This window comes from Oncorhynchus clarkii, chromosome 5, assembly GCF_045791955.1.
Source record: "Oncorhynchus clarkii lewisi isolate Uvic-CL-2024 chromosome 5, UVic_Ocla_1.0, whole genome shotgun sequence".
In the NCBI taxonomy this organism is placed as follows: Eukaryota; Metazoa; Chordata; class Actinopteri; order Salmoniformes; family Salmonidae; genus Oncorhynchus; species Oncorhynchus clarkii.
Genome location: NC_092151.1, coordinates 64,509,061 through 64,528,362, shown reverse-complemented (window position 1 = coordinate 64,528,362; position 19,302 = coordinate 64,509,061). Strand labels below are relative to the sequence as shown.

Genomic DNA, 19,302 nt, shown 5'->3' with positions numbered 1-19,302 from the left:
GTTAGTTGAGGTAATATGTACACCAGCAGTGCAGAGTGGTGCTGGAGCCTGGAGGCTTTGCAGAACAGGGCCCCCAGAACAGAAAATGGGTGTTGCTCTGTTGCAGGCCAGATAACCTGGACCACACACTATATATGGATCTCAGAGTATAAGCAGATGGGACACAGAGAGCCTACTAGTTTGCAGTGCAACAACACAAGATAGTGACATGATCTTCTCACAAAATGTTATTATAATTTGACAGGAAATATGCAACACCATTTTGAGACATGATTCTGCTTGTTTGCACCTACTTAAAGGGAGCCCATCTTCCAACTCTATTCTATTATTCAGGTTTTCCACCCTGCAAATGAAATAATAATTACCATACAATCCCACCCTGGTCAGTCACACACAGGAAGCTGCTTCACCAATTATCCTGCTGCAGAGACTCAATTAGATCCAGATTGAAATATACTGTATCTGATGCAGTGGTAATGATTTCTAATGAACATTCATGGCCATACTGTGTTTGTCCGCCCAGACTTGTCAGAGTGATTCGGACGGATCTGGAGCAGCTGAGTGAAAGGGAGCAACGAGGGGTTGACCTGAGCTCTGCTGTTTGTTGATCTGGGAGGGAGCAGGGAGCCACTCTAGAGAAGGTGATAGCATGGTAAATGAGTTAAAACACTACTGTACCAGGACGGTGATACAGTCTGATACACAGGCCAGTCCACTGTGATAATAAGTCCATAAATAGGGTCAAGAGTGTAACCCTGACCACATGACATGAGAGATCTCTGGCCCTACTGTAAAACTCCTGGCCCTAATCCTCAAAACTGCCCCATTGGGAACACTGGGGCTCGCATTCATTCTGTGGCTTCAGCTCGCCTTATAAACAAAATAAAACATCACACAACACATTACACACTACTCTACCACAACATATCTACAATCCAGAATCCATAATACAGCAGTATAACAATGTTAGTGTACCTGTGTGTAGAGTGTACCTGTGTGTAGAGTGTATGCTAGCCTGCGTGTGTGTGCCTCAGTGTCTCTCTTCACAGTCCGCACTGTTCCATGAGGTGTAGTTTTATCCAGTGGTTTTGTTCACATTTTACTGGTTGCATGAGTTACTTGATGTGGAATAGAGTTCCATGTAGCCATGGCTCTATGTAGTACTGTGCGTCTCCCATAGTCTGTTTGGGACTTGTGGACTGTGAAGAGACCTCTGGTGGCATGTCTTGTGGGGTGTCCGAGTTGTGTGCTAGTCGTTTGAACAGAAAGCTCAGTTCTTTCAACATGTCAGTACCTCTCACAAAGACAGGTAGTGATGCAGACAATCTCTCCTCAACTTTGAGCTTAGAGGGATTGAGATGCATGTTATTGAAGTTAACTCTCGTGTACATTTAAGGCCTAGCTGTGCTGCTCTGTTCTGGGCCAACTATAATTTGCCTCTGTCCCTCTTTGTGGCACTGGACCATATGACTGGGCAGTAGTTCAGGTGGGACAAAACTAATTTGTTTTGTTGATAACAATGTCAAGAAAGCAAAGCAGCGCTTTATTACGGACAGACCTCTCCCCATCTTAGCTACTGTTGCATCAATATGTTTTGACCATGACAGCTTTACAATACAGGGACTTACCAAGCAGTTTGATCTCAACTTGCTCAATTTCCACATTATTCATTACAATATTTCTTTTTGAGGTTTAGTGGATGATTTGTCCCAAATACAATGCTTTTAGTTTTTAAACTAGTCCAAAATATTTCACTTCTTGCCATCGATTCTAAAACTGACTGCAGCTCTTCTGTTGCAGTGATTTCACTTGCTGTGGTAGCTGACGTGTATAGTGTTGTGGCATCGGCACACACAGACTTAACCCAGTGCCGGTGGCAGGACATTAGTAAAGCTTGACAAAAGGGGCCTAGCCAGGGTCCGACAGAAAGGTCTGTATTGATTCTGGTGGCTCCCCGTTAGCGCAGTGACAATCCTGGTTCCCAGAGACCATCCCTCTGTTGGTCGGGGACCCGTGGCGGGTTCCATGTCGTTGATCTATTATCCCAGGCGTACGGGAGCGTTTGCCACTCACGACGGCAGATGAGAGCTGTGTGTTTGGCCCCTGAAAGGTTGAATTTTGACGGCTAGGGGTTTACCCTTGACCGTGATTATGACGATACAGTCGGCGCGTGTCTTCTTCGAGAGGGTTGTATATGTCTAAGTCACATGCGTTTGAGGGTTGGTTTATCCTTTTCAGAGTTCTTTGGTAGACATTTTGTTGTTGCTTTAGCTTTTCCAACAGGGCCTTTCTTTTTCCACATTGCAGATTTATATGGCTGCCATCTCGGCGTGTCCTGATGACGGCACTACTCTCGTGGCAGAGTGTGAGAACACAGTTTCCAGGTTATTGCTGGAACCTGTGGGTTTATGCCGTGGACAATAGACTCTGGTCAATGCTATGCAGAACGTGTGTGCACCTTTCACTAAGTCACCACCAGATGTCCAGTTGTTTTGGACTTGTGGTTCCTTGTCCGAGCTCTGACATTTCAGGCTCGCAAGGTAAGTGTTGTTCTTGGATCCATGGGGTCTCTGGACTTGGGCTGCAGTGGCAACGGGTCAGTGTGCATAGCCAAGTTGCAGCAGGTTCTGGTTCCCTGTATGGTGCTCTGACAATTCAAGTGTCATGAGGCTCTGACCCCATTTTGGAGCCTGTGTGCTTGGGCTGCCGTGGGCCTCCTATCTTGGTACCCTCTTAGCCGTCTGGCAGCATGATTGTATGTCCCCATAGTATGTTACACAGAGTGACCGACTGAAAGGGGACGTGAATATAACTACTGTTCCCTGAAGGAGGGAACGCGGTATCACATTTTTAGGACCGCGCCGTCAGGGGTTTGAGCTTGTTCAGGTGAATATGATCAGTTGTTGACTCCCTATAGTGTGTCCGGAACCAAATTCACCATTCATTTTCTGTTTACAGGGTCACTCAAACATTTTTTTAAAGCGTTGTTTTACTATTGGCAGTTACAGCTGATTTTGGGATTGTATATCGATTTGCTCTCCTAAAATATGCCATCTGATTTTTTGTTTTAATCTCTGAATTGTTTCATCGAACTTTTCGCCGCCAGTTCCTGATATCATGACATAGAAACTACAATCTGTTTCCTGAACTGGCCTAGTGTGCATGTGCACCCAGCTGGCACACACACAAACATGTCTACCATTTTCCTGGCTAAACTAGCTGGCTAGCTGAACTATGCTAGTTTTTGTCCTCATTGCCAAACTTGATAAATACTGTACCCTCAACTTCGAAGCTCATGCTAGCTATACAATCATGTAACAAAAAAATGAGCTGGAAAGAAACATACATTTCTGTATTGTTTTGTTGTATAGTCGTGACTGGTTCCAGACTGATATCATTGCTACTTAAAGCGGATCCAAATTCAGTTTTAAGATCCACCGGTGTCATTGGCTGGACATTTCTGACTGGTCTTGGAACTGTGACAATGGGTAGCATCTCCCCTCTTGGCTCAATGGGATATGTAGTGGTTTTTCCAACACAGCCAGATATGTACACACTCTTGTACCCATAACCTTTTTTCAACTGACTATCATATTTGTTGATTTAAATCAGACTTTATTGATATGAGTAATCCAGGAATGTCACGAGTTAACTTGTGAAGGGAAAAAAGCAACTGTACAGATCCCAATGGTAAAATGATTTCCGGACATGAAGAGTCCGCGGAGCTAGTCCTCCTCGCCAATCTGTACCTTGTTCCTTTCTTAACTGTACGTTTTCCTTTTTCTGAACCTCTCTGTTGTATGAAACTGTCCATATTTCCTTTCGCTCCTCAGGGCTGTGACTGAACACTAGGTCAAATGAATCTGAACTTTAACTCAACATTAGATTTCAATGACTCTTCTGATTAACCAGGTTATTAACAGTGGCCTCTGAGCTCTGGTCATTCACTCCTCTCTCTCTCTTTCCTTCTCTCCCCCTCTCTCTGTCATGCCCTAAGCCACAGAGCAGACAGCACAGGAAATACAGTGAGCCATACAGCCATCTCATTTTCAATTTGGCTGGTTTTATTGGCCTAACAAAAAAATACTCCTGTCCTGGTGCCAACGTGTACGCAACAATATGTCTTGAAACTTTTCCGTTTCCTTTCTGTATCTGCCTGACTGACTCTCTCTCTCTCTCTCTCTCTCATTGTCACATGACAGTTCTCCCAAACAGAGGATCTGTTATTTGTACATCGTCCTCCCTCCCCCACAGCCACTTCTTCTTGTGCCCACTACAATGGAGAGAGAATGAGAAGAGGTGCTCCAAGCAGAACATGAGAATGGAGACGTGCACAAAGAACAATAACACCACACTCAGAGGTATTCTTTTTATGTGTGTGCGTGTGTGCGTGTGCGTGTGCGTGTGCGTGTGTGTGTGTGTGTGTGTGTGTGTGTGTGTGTGTGTGTGTGTTGGCACGGCTTGCCGGCTTGTCAGGCTGATGTAGTGTTTAAACTGGGACAAGAGAAAGCAGTGAGGTACATGGGTTTGCTGTTGGCTAGTGTAAATATTATGGTGATTTGGCTCAGGAGTTGTCCTTTTGTGTCAGAGAGACAGCATGCAGGGTTTCTTAGTTTCAGCCCTGGTCCCACCGCTGACTCTGTCCCTGTCACTGTCATCATGGCTGACGAAAGGCCCCAGAGACCGGGCCTTTAACCATACTCTGAGGCACTCCTTTCGCTCCTTCCCTTTCCAGGATAGGCGGGCCCGCCCAGCCAGTTTTTCAGGCTCTATGGTGGCTGAAAGCTCCTGGCACAGCTGTGCATTTGAGAAGGTTCACACACACTACTGAGCGTGTGTCTCTTTGAACATGGCATTTTACAACAGACACACAGAGAGCATTACTCTACCTGCAGGTCTGTGAGTAGTGGAACTGAGGGGATATGTGTACAAGCGCACTTGCATAAACACGTGCACATAAGCTTCACTAATCAAATCACATTTTATTTGTCACATATGCCGAATACAACAGGTGTAGACCTTACCGTGAAATGTTTACTTACAAGCCCTTAACCACCAATGCAGTTCAAGAAATAGAGTTAAGAAAATATTTACTAAATAAACTAAAGTAAACAATGTAATATGAAAGTAAGAAAATTACAACAATAACGAGGCTAAAAACAGGGAGCTTGTGTGCACGTGTTTATGCAAGCTTGCTTGTTCATGTACACATACCCCTCAGCTCCACTACTCACAGACCTGCAGGTAGACTGAGACTGTGTGTGTGTGTGTGTGGTAAAACACTAGAATGTGGCTTGTAGCTTTTTGTTGATCCTTGAGCAAAAAGCATGATGTAAGCAGGTGTACAGTAGTTGTAGACCTTTGGTATAATGCCGCGAGAGGCCTAATGGCAGAATACTGGAAGTGGGTTTGCAACCTGCATATTTGTTAGGCCTAACTATCTCTGCCCTTGCAACGTGTGTGTGTGTGTATTGATATCATCATATGTGTGTGTGAGTGCTGGATCTGGCTGGTGTCAGGGTCTTAGCTGGCAGCGTAAGCTTGTCCCATTGACACCCTTCCACATTTGTTCCTATCTGACAAGACTGCATTGTCCACATCCCCTCTGCAAACTCAACGCTCTGCTCTACTAACACACAGCCCAAACACTATTGACCTGGCTAGGATGGCACATCGAGGACAGTGAGGTTCCTAACTAGACATCCATTCATTGGAACTGGAATTTTCACACACTTATGGCATACGATTCAGGAAGAGAGCTAGAGGTTTTCGTTCTCTCTCTCTCTTACCTCACACCCGTCTGCACGCTTAAGAAATGTGCCCAGCCAGACTCCATGGTCTGAGCCATAATTGAGTTGCTCCAGCTCAGACACGAACATGCAGGTCTCAGTGCCTGAGCAACCTGGCCTGCAGTGATAAGGGACTATCTGAGGTGGGCCTCGCCACCAGGCCACAGGTGACTCTGTTGGCTACCAACCCATCCTCTGTAGTCAGGCAGAATTGGGCTGCTGCCAATGAGAGAGCTGTTTGTGTGTGACTCTAGCCCCCCCTCGAAGAATCCCTCTCACTCTCTGGACCTTTAACAAAGACCTGTGTAAGCTCCCCTCAACCTCAGAAGATGAATGCTATTTAGCCAAGAAAGCTGTGAAAGACACGTACACACACACACACACACACACGCAAACAACATACGCTCACACTATTCAGTCTGCACACACACACACTCCTCTCTGCACACCTGGTGCTTTGTGCAGTGGTCAGACAGCTGGCTGGAGGAAGGCTGGGTCTGAAGTAAACAATGTCCTCCTGTCAGCTTCAAATGAGGGGCGGGACACAGAGGAGGAGTGTCAACAGCCTTTTGATGCTCTGGACCATTTCTCTCTACTCATCTATTCTCTGGCCTCCCATTACTCTCTCTCCTTTTTCCTCTACCTCTCTCCAACCTGTTACTCTCTCTCCTTTTTCCTCTACCTCTCTCCAACCTGTTTCTCTCTCTCTTTTTTCCCCTACCTCTCTCCAACCTGTTTCTCTCTCTCTCTCTCTTTTTTTCCTCTACCTCTCTCCAACCTGTTTCTCTCTTTTTTCCTCTACCTCTCTCCAACCTGTTTCTCTCTCTCTCTCTCTCTCTCTCTCTTTTTTCCTCTACCTCTCTCCAACCTGTTTCTCTCTCTCTTTTTTCCTCTACCTCTCTCCAACCTGTTTCTCTCTCTCTCTCTTTTTTTCCTCTACCTCTCTCCAACCTGTTTCTCTCTCTCTTTTTTCCTCTACCTCTCTCCAACCTGTTTCTCTCTCTCTCTCTCTCTCTCTCTTTTTTTCCTCTACCTCTCTCCAACCTGTTTCTCTCTCTCTTTTTTCCTCTACCTCTCTCCAACCTGTTTCTCTCTCTCTCTCTTTTTTTCCTCTACCTCTCTCCAACCTGTTTCTCTCTTTTTTTTCCTCTACCTCTCTCCAACCTGTTTCTCTCTCTTTTCCTCTACCTCTCTCCAACCTGTTTCTCTCTCTCTCTCTCTCCTTTTTCTTCCTAGCCGACCCTCTTTTAATTCTGTCGGACCGCTCTGTGTCTCTGTCTCTTAGACACACGGAAAGAGAGAGGGACACAGAGAGAGGGACAGCAACGGGGGGGGACGGGGGGGGACAGGCACACAGAGAGGGGGGGAGAGAGACACACACACACACACACACAGAGAGGGAGAGAGCCACAGAGCGAGAGACCAGTATCTCTGTCTCTCTGTATGTATCTGTGTCTCTCTTTATTTGACTGGCTGTTGGTTTCTAGGTGTTGGTGGTGGCTGATGCTGCCATGCTGTGTCTCTGACAGTGTTTTCCTTTATGCCTGTGACAATAGTGTGTGTGTTCCTGACAGTCTGTCTGTGACAGTATATTGCCCGTGACTGACAGTCTGATACTCTGTGCCTGTGACATTGTACGTGCGACTGACACCCCTTCTCCTCAGTGACGGGCTCAGAGGTTGGGATTGTGTAGCTTTCTCCCAGTCATCATTAAAATACAATGCCTGTGTCAACCAATGTAATTCTCTGTCAACAGCTGCTATGGACTCTAACTTTCTCTCTTTCCACTCTCTCCTCCCACCCACCTCCACCACTCTCTCCTCTATCTGTCTCTAGGTGAGAGTGCGATGAGGAGAGGAGCCAGAGAGTGAGGCGATGGGCTGCACCTCTGCTAAGCAGGTGTCGGCCGTGCCCAGCGACGAGGAGGGCCGGGGCAAGGCCTACAGCAACGGAGACCTCTTCACCGGTCAGTACACAGTATCATAAAGTACACATCTACATTCCAGCCGCACCTGTAGCCGTCTCTATATACACCTGCCTGTCTAATCTCTCTCCACTCTATGCCAGCTGCTGACCAGGCTTCCTTTACCTGTAGAACATCGTCCCCATCTGTAGCATGTCCCGTAGAAATAGAATTACACATCTGTAGCATGTCCCGTAGAAATAGAATTACACATCTGTAGCATGTCCCGTAGAAATAGAATTACACATCTGTAGCATGTCCCGTAGAAATAGAATTACACATCTGTAGCATGTCCCGTAGAAATAGAATTACACATCTGTAGCATGTCCCGTAGAAATAGAATTACACATCTGTAGCATGTCCACTCCACACACACTGGCCTGTTGGCTATGTTATCTGTATTACCGCTCCTCTAGTCTCGCTCTATACCCAATCTCTATTCTACAAGGGCAGCTTGACTATTCCACCTTTTTAGTCTGATGTTTTTAAATGAGTACATCAGGCTATATATTTTATTAATGAATGCCAAGTTGCTGACACGGGCAGTGCAGATTTCAGAAAACGTCAATATGTGTCATGTTACCCATTCTATTTCTCTTCCTCCCTCCTACCCTGTGTGAATACTACTTGGTGCAGTAGCCTCTAGGATGGCTGAGTGGTTTTGGTGTTCTGTCCTCTTAGTACTTCATGTTTTAGAGCTTGGACATGGAGAGAGAGAGGGTTAAGAAAGTGTATCTAGTTAACAGCATCAATTCTAGCTGCTTGCTGGGCAGGTTGGGTGCTGTGGATAGGATTAGAGAGATGGGATGAGGGATTAGAGACAGATTAAGAAATAGGAGCAACACGCTGGAATACCCACACCGGAAATGGCAGATGACAAGCCACAGGCGGCATCGGTCTGTTCTCCCTCTCTATCACTATATTCCTCCCTCCCTAGCTCTCTATCACTCTCTCCCTCCCTCTATCACTCTTTCCCTCCCTCTATCACTCTCTCTACGCCCTCCCTCTCTCTGTTGGACCCATAGTTATTGGTCTGACCTTTGTGCCTCTCTCTCTCCTTTTGACTTTATTTCTGACCCTCCCCTATCACTCTGTCCCTCCCTCTATTAGTCACTCCTCTTTTTCTTTTAAGGAATGGCTGCATCGTGACACTTGATTGGAGGAGGAAGGGAAATATTCCTTGAGAGAGGAAGATGACGTGGATGAAAGATTCTCTTTTTCCCTTCTTGATTCATCTATCTCCTCCTCCCTTTCCTCTCCAGGGCCTCACTTTCCGGTCTTCCTTCCTTCCTCCTCTTCTCCATGTCCTCCCCGGCTGTTCAACAACTCCCTCTTCCTCTCCCCCTCCCTTTCCTTCCTCTCTCCCTTATCGCAGCATTGGCTCACGGCTCCCTGCCCTCCTCCATCCATCGATACCTTACTCGCACAACAGGAAAGGCTGAGCTCCTTTACACAAACACTGGGGGAATGAGAAAAAATGGCAACACTTTCTGATTAATTGTGTTGCCTTACTTGTTTGTTTTAGCACATCACTTGTTGTCTTGTTGCAGTTTTCCGATTTGATTTGTAGTTGGCCAGACTGTTGTGAGTGGGTGTATTGGTTGTATTGTAGTTTATATATAGTCGCTATGGGGCTATTGTTGAATGGACATTCAGAACTGCGAATGCAATATGAAGCCTCACGCAGCTCACTACATGATGTAATTCAGGACGTATCTAACCGATTTTACACTGAACAAAAATATAAACGCAACAATTTCAAAGATTTTACTGAGTTAGAGTTCATATAATGAAAGCACTGAACTTTAAATCAACTAATTAGGTCCTAATCTATGGATTTCACATGACTGGGAATACAGATATGCATCTGATGGTCACAGATAGTGTATTCAGATCCCTTCCTCCACATTTTGTTACGTTACAACCTTATTCTAAAACTGATTAAATACATTGTTTTCTTCATCAATCTACACACAATACCCCATACAGTGAAATTAGGTTTTTAGTCATGTTTTCTATTTTATTACAAATAAAATACCCCTTAATGACGAAGTGATAACAGAAATACCTTATTTACATAAGTATTCAGACCCTTTGCTAGGAGACTAGAAATTGAGATCAGGTTCATCCTCTTTCCATTGATCATCATTGAGTTGTTTCTACACCTTGATTGGAGTCCTCCTGTGGTAAATTCCATTGATTGGACATGATTTGGAAAGGCACACCCAGTTGACAGTGCATTTCAAAACACAAACCAAGCCATGAGGTCAAAGGAATTGTCCGTAGAGCTCCGAGATAGGATTGTGTTGAGGCACAGATCTGGGGAAGTGTACCAAAACATTTCTGAAACATTGAATGTCCCCAAGAACACATTTGCCTCTCATTCTTAAATGGAAGAAGTTTGGAACCACCAAAACTCTTCCTAGAGCTGGCTGCCCGGTCAAACTGAGCAATTGGGGGAGAAGGGCCTTGATCAAGGAGGTGACCAAGAACCCGATGGTCACTTTGACAGAGCTAAGGAGTTCCTCTGTGGAGATGGTTGTCCTTCTGGAAGGACAACCATCTCTGCAGCACACCACAAATCAGGCCTTTATGGTAGAGTGGCCAGACAGAAGCCACTCTTCAGTAAAAGGCACATGACAGCCCACTTGGAATTTTCCAAAAGGCACCTAAAATACTCTGACCATGAGAAACAAGATTCTCTGGTCTGATGAAACCAAGATCAAACTCTTTGGCCTGAATTCCCAGTGTCAAGTCTGGAGGAAACCTGGCACCATCCCTATGGTGAAGCATGGTGGTGGCAGCGTCATGCTGTTGGGATGTTTTTCAGTGGTAGGGACTGGAAGACTAGTCAGGATTGAGGATAAGATGAACGGAGCAAAGTAAAGAGATTCTTGATGAAAACCTGCTCAGGACCTCAGACTGGGGTGAAGGTTCACCTTCTAACATTACAACGACCCTAAGCACACAGCCAAAACGACACAGGAGTCTCTGAATGTCCTTCAGTGGCCCAGTCAGAACCCAGACTTGAACCCGATCTAACATCTCTGGAGACCTGAAAATAGCTGTGCTGCAACACTCCCCATCCAACCTGACAGAGTTTGAGAGGATCTGCAGAGAAGGTGTGACGAGCTTGTAGCGTCATACCCAAGAAGACTCGAGGCTGTAATCGATGCCAAAGGTGCTTCAACGCAGTACTTTTTTATTTTTATTATACATTTGCAAAAATGTCTTAACCTGTTTTTGCTTTGTCATTATGGGGTATTGCGTGTAGATTGATGAGGGGGGAAACGATTTAATCAATTTTAGAATAAGGCTGTAACGTAACAAATTGTGGAAAAAGTTAAAGGGTCTGAATACTGTACGAAGGCACGCTACCTTAAAAGGTGTGTGCATAAAAAAAGTCTGTATCTGGTGACCACCATTTGCCCCATACAGCACAACACATCTCCTTCGCATAGAGTTGATCAGGCTGTTGATTGTCGCCTGTAGAATTTTGTTCCACTCCTCTTCAATGGCTAGGCGAAGTTGCTGGATATTGGCGGGAACTGGAACACGCTGTTGTACTCGTCGCTTCAGAGCTATCTGGCCGGTACAGTTGGAATCGGGATTCATCCGTGAAGAACACACTTCTCCAGCGTGCCAGTGGCCATTGAAGGTGAGCATTTGCCAACTGAAGTCGGTTACAACGCCGAACTGCAGACAGGTCAATACCCTGGTGAGGACAACGGGCGTGCAGATGAGTATCTGACAGTTTGTGCCGAAATTCTTCAGTTTTGCAAACCCACAATTTCATCAGATGTCTGGGTTGATGATCTCAGATGATCCAGCAGGTGAAGAAGCCAGATGTGGAGGTCCTTGGCTGGCGTGGTTACATGTGGTCTGCGGTTGAGGCCAGTTGATTGTACTGCGAAATTCTCTAAAACAATGTTAGGGGCAGCTTATGGTAGAGAAATGTACATTTAATTGTCTGGTGGACATTCCCTACAGTCAGCATGCCAATTGCACGCTCCCTCAACTTGAGACATCGGTGGCATTGTGTTGTGTGACACAACGGCACATTTTATAGTCGACTTTTATTGTCCCCAGCACAAGGTGCACCTGTGTCATGATCATGCTGTTTAATCAGCTTCTTGATATGCCACACCTGTCAGGTGGATGGATTATCTTAGCAAAGAAGAAATGCTCACTAACAGGGACGTAAACAAATGTGTGCAAGTTTTGAGCTAAATGATAAGCTTTTGTGGGTATGGAAAATCTCTGGCATCGTTTATTTCAGCCCATGAAACATGGGACCAACAACTTACATGTTGCGTTTACATTTTTGTTCAGTAAGAAACATCCTCTTTAGACTTGAGCTGTAAGTAATATGAGAGTAAGAGTCTCCCCTAGTATGAGATCACATTTCCCCTTTCATTTCGAAACGGCTAGGAAAATAGTGGAATATAGTGTTGTTACCTGGCCAGGCGGGCTTGCAGGGCAGTAATAATGACTCCTGGTCTGACATAGTATATTGTTAGGGAACCAACCCAGACAATAGAGAACGACCAATAGTTTTTTTTTTTTAGGGTCAATGGCCGATATTCAATATCATTAAATTGGAAAATGTTGGTGACAAAATGTCCCAGTGACATCAATTTTTGGTAAAAACAATCTAACTACATAATGGTAATAATTGTATTTTATTTATTTGAATGATAAATCTCTTAATAAACTGGGTGAATTTAAGATGGCATTAGCCTACTCTAACAATACAGGTGATTTGTATATTCAATAGGAGTGTGTGCATTACATTGAGTTATTGAGCTTATTCTGACTGATCAGTGGAGTCAATGGTGTAACAGATGACAAACAATCTGTTTGTCTTCCATGTGGGACTTAAACTGAGTGGACACAACTTTAGGGACACCTTTCCATGATAGACTGACTAGGTGAAAGCTATGAACCCTTATTGATGTCACCTGTTCCATCCACTTCAGTCAGTGTAGATGCAGGGGAGGCGACCGGTTGAAGGAGGATTTTTAAGCCTTGAGACAATTGAGACATGGCTTGTGTCTGTGCCAGGCAGATGGTTAATGGGCAAGACAAAATATTTAAGTGCCTTTGAACAGGGTATGGTAGTAGGAGCCAGACGCACTGGTTTGAGTGTCAAGAACTGCAACGCTGCTGGGTTGTTCACGCTCAACAGTTTTCTGTGTGTATCAATGGTCCACCAACCAAAGGACATCCAGCCATCTAGACACAACAGTGGGAAGCATTGGAGTCAACATGGTTCAGCATCCCTGTGGAGCGTTTTCGACACCTTGAAGTCCGTGCTCCGACGAATATAGGCTGTTCTGAGGGCAGAAGGGGGTCCAACTCAATATTAGCAAGGTGCTCCTACTGTTTTGTACACTCTTGTGTATATTAGTGTACTGATCAACAACATTTGCATAGAAGCATCACTCCATGTCACAACTGTATGGAAGGACATCGTATAGGCACAGTTAGTTTGACAATCTAAATGAACATCTATTCAGTGCAAGTGAGTCCAATGTCATGATTTGTGATCACGGATGCTTATTTTTAGTCATCTGTGATCTGGAAAAAGTAGCAGCCAGGACGAAATTTAAAACGACTCATCTAGCCAGCTTGCTAGCACAGTAGCTAACACATCAGATGAAAGGGTTAGTTATCTGTAATCTTTGCTAACAGGTCACATAGCTTTCTGCTTAGCTAGCTAGCCTGCTTATTGCATGCATGTCCAGGCACGTCAGCGCAAGCCTTATTATTAGTGGATTAAACTAAACTGATACTTGCAACAGGAGTTCGATTTTAGTCAGTCTGTTAATCCGTTTCTCAGTACTGCACCTTTCTATTGGAGAATGAGCTAGCTTGCTGCTGCTGCTGGTTTTCCCCTCATCAAATCATAGTTTATTTGTTGCCTGCGCTGAATACAACACCTTACAGTGAAATGCTGACTTACAGGCCATAACCAACAGTGCAATTTTTAAGTTAAAAATAGGTATTAGGTGAACAATGGTAAGTAAAGAAATAAAGGCAGTGAAAAATAACAGTAGCGGGGCTATAATACAGGAGGGGGGCTATAATACAGGAGGGGGGCTATAATACAGGAGGGGGGCTATAATACAGGAGGGTGGCTATAATACAGGAGGGGGGCTATAATACAGGAGGGAGGCTATAATACAGGAGGGGGGCTATAATACAGTAGCGGGGTTATAATACAGTAGCGGGGCTATAATACAGGAGGGGGGCTATAATACAGGCACCGGTTAGTCAGGCTGATTGAGGTAGTATGTACATGTTGATATGGTGACTATGCATATATGATAAACAGAGAGCAGCAGTAGTGTAAAAGAGGGGTGGGGGTGGGCGGGACAAAATGCAAATAGTCCGGGTAGCCATTTGATTACCTGTTCAGGAGTCTTATGGCTTGGGGGTAAAAGCTGTTGAGTAGCCTTTTGGTCCTAGACCCAGATAGACATTCCACGGCATTGTGCCGTGCTCGTGGCTCAGGCGGTGAGTGGTGACTGGCATAGCAGCAGTTTTGCTATGTAGATGGACGATCGAGAAAGGCTGTTAGACAAGAAAAGGCCAATAGCGTCCCGATATATCGGCTCGGACGATAATCGGTCGTTCTCTATCAGACAGGGCAGGGTTAGTGTAAATGTCATGCCTGCTTCAGTCCTATGGAGACACAGTTTGAGCTGGGAGGGAGCCTGACCAGGCAGGGGGCTCTGACTGGCAGACTGCAGAAAGGAGAGAGTGACAGCCTGCCCTGACCACTCAGCCTGACAGGGAATGGACACACACTAGTTCCAACTGACACAAAGCCACTCAGCTCTTAAAGGTCGACACAGAGCTCCAGCTCCTAATGAGAAAGATGTCCACATTAGAGAATCAGTTTTTCTCAAAATAGAATCGCTTTCTCTGTCATTGTCCCTAAAATGGCCCTATCATCATCAAGACGAAGCAAGCAGCCCTGTCGCCTCTGTTTCACCCTGTCGTCTGTCACAGTCAGTGCCAGTGGAGACGCACACTCACTGATACATATCCACTCCAATATGGACAAATGTAGGCAACCTGGTCCCAGATCTCTGTGCTTTAGCCAACTGCCTGTTGTTGTTATTGTCATGCCATACAAGGACATACCTGGACAGATCTGGGACCAGGCTAAAAGAAGACGGATGGGAATAGATAAAAACATTATCCATACAATATAGTCATTTTCCTCCGTTCTTATAGGTTCATTCTTAATGTATTCATGTGCCTTTAATGTCTGCTCAGTGTTAGCCGTTTTTTCTCCTGTTACCTGTCTCTGTTACTAAGCCACAGTGACTGATGGTTGATTCACTGTGTGTTGTTTGAGGTAGTGTGTGTAGGCGTGTTCAGGCGGGCTGCTTTGCTCTGGCATGTTTACATTCCCCAGGCAGGCAGCAGAAGAGAAAACGGTGTGTTCTTTATCCTCCCTCTCTCTCTCCATCCCCCGTCTCTCCTCATAGTTAGTCCTGTCTGCCCTCTAGGGTGTCTGATCTGATGTTGATGTCTTTCACACACTGATGACGCACAGTGTGACACACACACACACAGGTGATACAGGTGTCAGGGAGGATGCTGCGTCTGGGGGACTGAAGCACAGAGACAGAAGACGAGAGGATGGAGTGAGTGAGACCGTGTGAGGAGAGAGCGATGAATAGAGTGTGTGGGACGGTGAGAGGATAAGGAGTAGAACAGCATACAGGCTGCAGAGACAATTCAAATAGACTGACTGCACATCCCACTCCTTCCTATCAGTCATATGAGTCTATTTCAGAGAAAGGGCGAAATACACAGAATCCAGCTGATATCTCCTCAGGAATATAGTTACCTGTTTTTCTGTCCACTGTTGGGTGGGGTTTCTGTACAGTGCCACTCGTATGCAGGAGTAGTTTTATTTATCTAACTGTTCTCTCTGGTTTTTCTCTCTCCATACAGACGAGTACAAGATGAAAGGAGTGGAGGAGGTGAAGTACATGCGTGGAGAGGAGGACCGGGTGAACGCACGCAACCAGGAGAACCTGGTGAGAGAGGAGACACACTCACGCAGGCTGACTGTTCATCAACACACAGAAAACACAGTCCTCTTTGACATTCTATCAACACATGCAAACAGACAGTGTTTGTGCTAAATGCACATGTCCACAGAAGCCCCCCCCCCCACCCAACACACACAGCCATGGTGCCTCCCGAGCAGGTAGAGACAACGTGTTGGAATGTGGCAGCACTAAAGGCTGTTTTAACCCTTTCCTTCATGGCCTATATTATGTGAGCAATAGCTAAGTAGCTATGTATTCTTTCCTACAAACACTGTAAAATAACCAGGAAAAAGTGCACACCCTTTTGGATGAGGTAACGATTGAAGGAAAGGAATCAAAACTCGAGAGGAATGAAACTCCTACCCTACTGTTGATTGTCATTTCAGTGTCTCTTTATTCCACCAGTGTTGTGAATGTGCTGCCGTCGTCATAGTCACATTAGTTTCGACATATGCGACAGCTGGCTTAAAACATGCAGCAGAACAAATGTCATTTTCAGAAGTGACTTTTACTATTTTTAGAAAGCTTAACGGGAACTACTCACAGGGGACTGTTTCTCACAGACGCACATTTTAATCCTGCAGAGTCAAAGTGCGCACACACCAACAAATAGATTTATTTGTGACGCTGCATATCCATGAAGTGCCTGTAGTGAGCATACGCAGTAGCAGAGTGATCTGAAGGCTGTGGAGAGGGCAGCTCCTAGTTTAAAACATGCTAAACCCTTGGCATGCCATGCTCCTCCAAAGCACAGCCAGCACCTCTAAAGATCCAGGCTGGTGAGGAGGTTTTTCCCCTGGTCAGTCCCTTTTAGCATCCCAGCCAGCGTCTGTGTCCAGTCAAGAGCAGGGGAGACCAGGCTCTCATGCACGAGATCTACATGGCAGCCTGTCTTCCCAGCACCAGGGGTAGGGCAGCCTGTCTCTTCCCAGCACCAGGGGTAGGGCAGCCTGTCTCTTCCCAGCACCAGGGGTAGGGCAGCCTGTCTCTTCCCAGCACCAGGGGTAGGGCAGCCTGTCTCTTCCCAGCACCAGGGGTAGGGCAGCCTGTCTCTTCCCAGCACCAGGGGTAGGGCAGCCTGTCTCTTCCCAGCACCAGGGGTAGGGCAGCCTGTCTCTTCCCAGCACCAGGGGTAGGGCAGCCTGTCTCTTCCCAGCACCAGGGGTAGGGCAGCCTGTCTCTTCCCAGCACCAGGGGTAGGGCAGCCTGTCTCTTCCCAGCACCAGGGGTAGGGCAGCCTGTCTCTTCCCAGCACCCGGGGTAGGGCAGCCTGTCTCTTCCCTAACCATAAGGACACACAACACAGCAGGGTACGGATGTTTCCAACTTTAGTGCCCTGGCTGGTGGGTCAGGTAGATTCTATCCCCCCATGCCTACTACATGGGCAGATTGGAGTTCGGGGGGCTCTGTGTGCAGTGTCGTGGGTCAGAACTATGAGCTGATCTGTGTGTTTCAGGAGAAGACCTCTTTACAGTACAGGGGGAAACCACACAAAGAAGGCTCTGGAGCCAATGCCAACAGGACAAAGTGAGTAATAACATGTTTGTTTGTGACAGTGAGTGTAATAATAAAATGTGTGTAATACCACTGAGTATGTGTGCACATGTTATCAGCTAGTCATTGGTGTTACTGTGCTTTTTATATGTATTCATAAATGGTTTCAGGCAGTGTGATTAAATCAGTGTGTTATCACTAGTGGAGCTGAGTGGCTAGTGTCTTTTGTTTCCAGACATGTATTGTGGCTCTGTTTCTGTTTGGTGACATTGTGAGTGGATTAGCATGGGTGCTGGAGCTGTATTTAGTTTGCGTTTGGATTATAGACCTTTGTTGGGAGTACTCCATAAAATGATTATTCAAATTCCTCCACAACCACGAAGGCTCTTGCCGAAGCGGGGGTTTAGAACTGTGTGTGTTGGTGTGTGTGTTGGTGTGTGTGTGTGGGGGGGGGGGGGGGTGTAATGGAAAATTCTAGTGGTGTGTTTGTTGCCTCCTGTTTCCTCCCCCTCTAACTTCCTCCTTCATTTTCTTTCTCCCTCCCTCGCTCTCACTTTCTCTCCCTCCCTCGCTCTCACTTTCTCTCCCTCCCTCGCTCTCAGTATCCACACATCAGAGAGCCAGCAGGAGTTCTTCAGGATGTTGGATGAGAAGATTGAGAAGGTGAGGGGGGGGGGGGGGGGGGGGCAGCCAGCCAGCAGGACCTGAACCTTTTAAAGAGACTGTCTCCTGTGAGATTGGGGGCTGCTAAAAGCCAACTCTGACAGGCAGGAAATACTTCAAATTGAGATGCATTCAGATTAGGACTTTAAAAGACTACTTTAGTCCTATCAACTCACCCCTGTCTTATCTAACTTCTCCATTTATCCTACGGAGATGCTATCTGTCTTGCCTCTCATCACTCTCTTCTGTCTCATCTCTCTCATCTTTGGTGTGCCCACAGGGACAAGACTACTGTTCAGAGGAAGAAGAGGCAGAGGATGGGACATAGCAAACAAGGCCTGACTCAACCCCCAACAGAGAGCCTCCCAGAGTGTGTGCGAGTGCATGTTCGTCTGAATCAGTGTGTGTATGTTTGTTCCACTGCCTTTGTATGTGATTCTGTATGTGTCTGTGTGAGCATGTAGGTTTTTTGTGTGTGAAAGCGAGATGGATAGCTATTCTCAAAGACTGTTGCTCCCCTCTTGGCTGTCGTTCCATTGGGCCCCTGAGTGGATTACTGGAGGGAGAGACGAACGAGGAGACATACAGACAGACATGTGGACTCACTGCCCTGCAGGACTATGGAGAGACGGACATGCAAACCGACATGTGGACTCACTGCCCTGCAGGACTATGGAGGGACCCTCCCCTCTACCCCAACTACCACCCCAGTGAACTGTACTGTGGTCCCTGGTCCAGCTTTGTGTATACCACCCCATGACTACAACATGGAGAAGGAGGACGAACAGAGGAAGAATGAGCATTATGGGAGTCTGGGAGACACCCTCCTGGTTTCCACCCTCCATGGCCCTGACTATTGTGCTTTGCTTGTGAGGAGCAGAGATGTGGATAGAGAAAGAGAGGTGCTGGGGAGGGGAAGGCACTTCCATAACCCCCATCAGACAACGGAGGCTCGCTGCTGCAGTGGGCCAGAGGACCTGCGAGAGGGTAGGGGGAGGGGAGGGGGGGGGTAAAGAAAAACCTAGATATTTTAATAAGAGCAAGAAGAGTCAGTGAGTGGCTTATTTTGAAACTCTGAACTCCTGCCTTTTTGAAGGACTTTTTTATTATGTTGATCCAGTTCATTGTTTTTAGTTTTTTTTAAATGTTTTTTTGTTTGTTTTGTTTTTGGCTTCTATCCTAGTGCATCACCTCCTGCAGGCTACAGCTCTATAGGTCAGAGTTCCTGTGTCACTACATAACCTGTCCTCTTAAATATACCCTCAACGCTAATATACCAGACCCTGGCTATGTGAAACACACTCAACTTCATATGCAT

General features: G+C 46.1%; 1 protein-coding gene across 4 annotated transcripts in view; it reads left to right on the top strand.

Moving 5' to 3' along the window:
• LOC139409217 (uncharacterized protein C1orf21 homolog) overlaps positions 1 to 19,302 on the top strand; it is a 30,317-nt gene that overhangs the window by 10,924 nt on the left and 91 nt on the right. For 2 of the 4 annotated variants that reach the window (XM_071154062.1, XM_071154063.1), the window contains 7 exons: positions 524 to 652; positions 4,203 to 4,361; positions 7,626 to 7,755; positions 15,727 to 15,812; positions 17,284 to 17,354; positions 17,924 to 17,984; positions 18,265 to 19,302. The exon at positions 18,265 to 19,302 is cut by the window's right edge and continues 91 nt beyond it. In XM_071154062.1, coding sequence (XP_071010163.1) covers positions 7,665 to 7,755; positions 15,727 to 15,812; positions 17,284 to 17,354; positions 17,924 to 17,984; positions 18,265 to 18,312 — 357 coding nt within the window. In that variant the 5' untranslated portion in view covers positions 524 to 652; positions 4,203 to 4,361; positions 7,626 to 7,664 and the 3' untranslated portion in view covers positions 18,313 to 19,302. The remainder of the gene's footprint in view (positions 1 to 523; positions 653 to 4,202; positions 4,362 to 7,625; positions 7,756 to 15,726; positions 15,813 to 17,283; positions 17,355 to 17,923; positions 17,985 to 18,264) is intronic. The other 2 variants (XM_071154061.1, XM_071154064.1) reach the window with 2 other exon arrangements.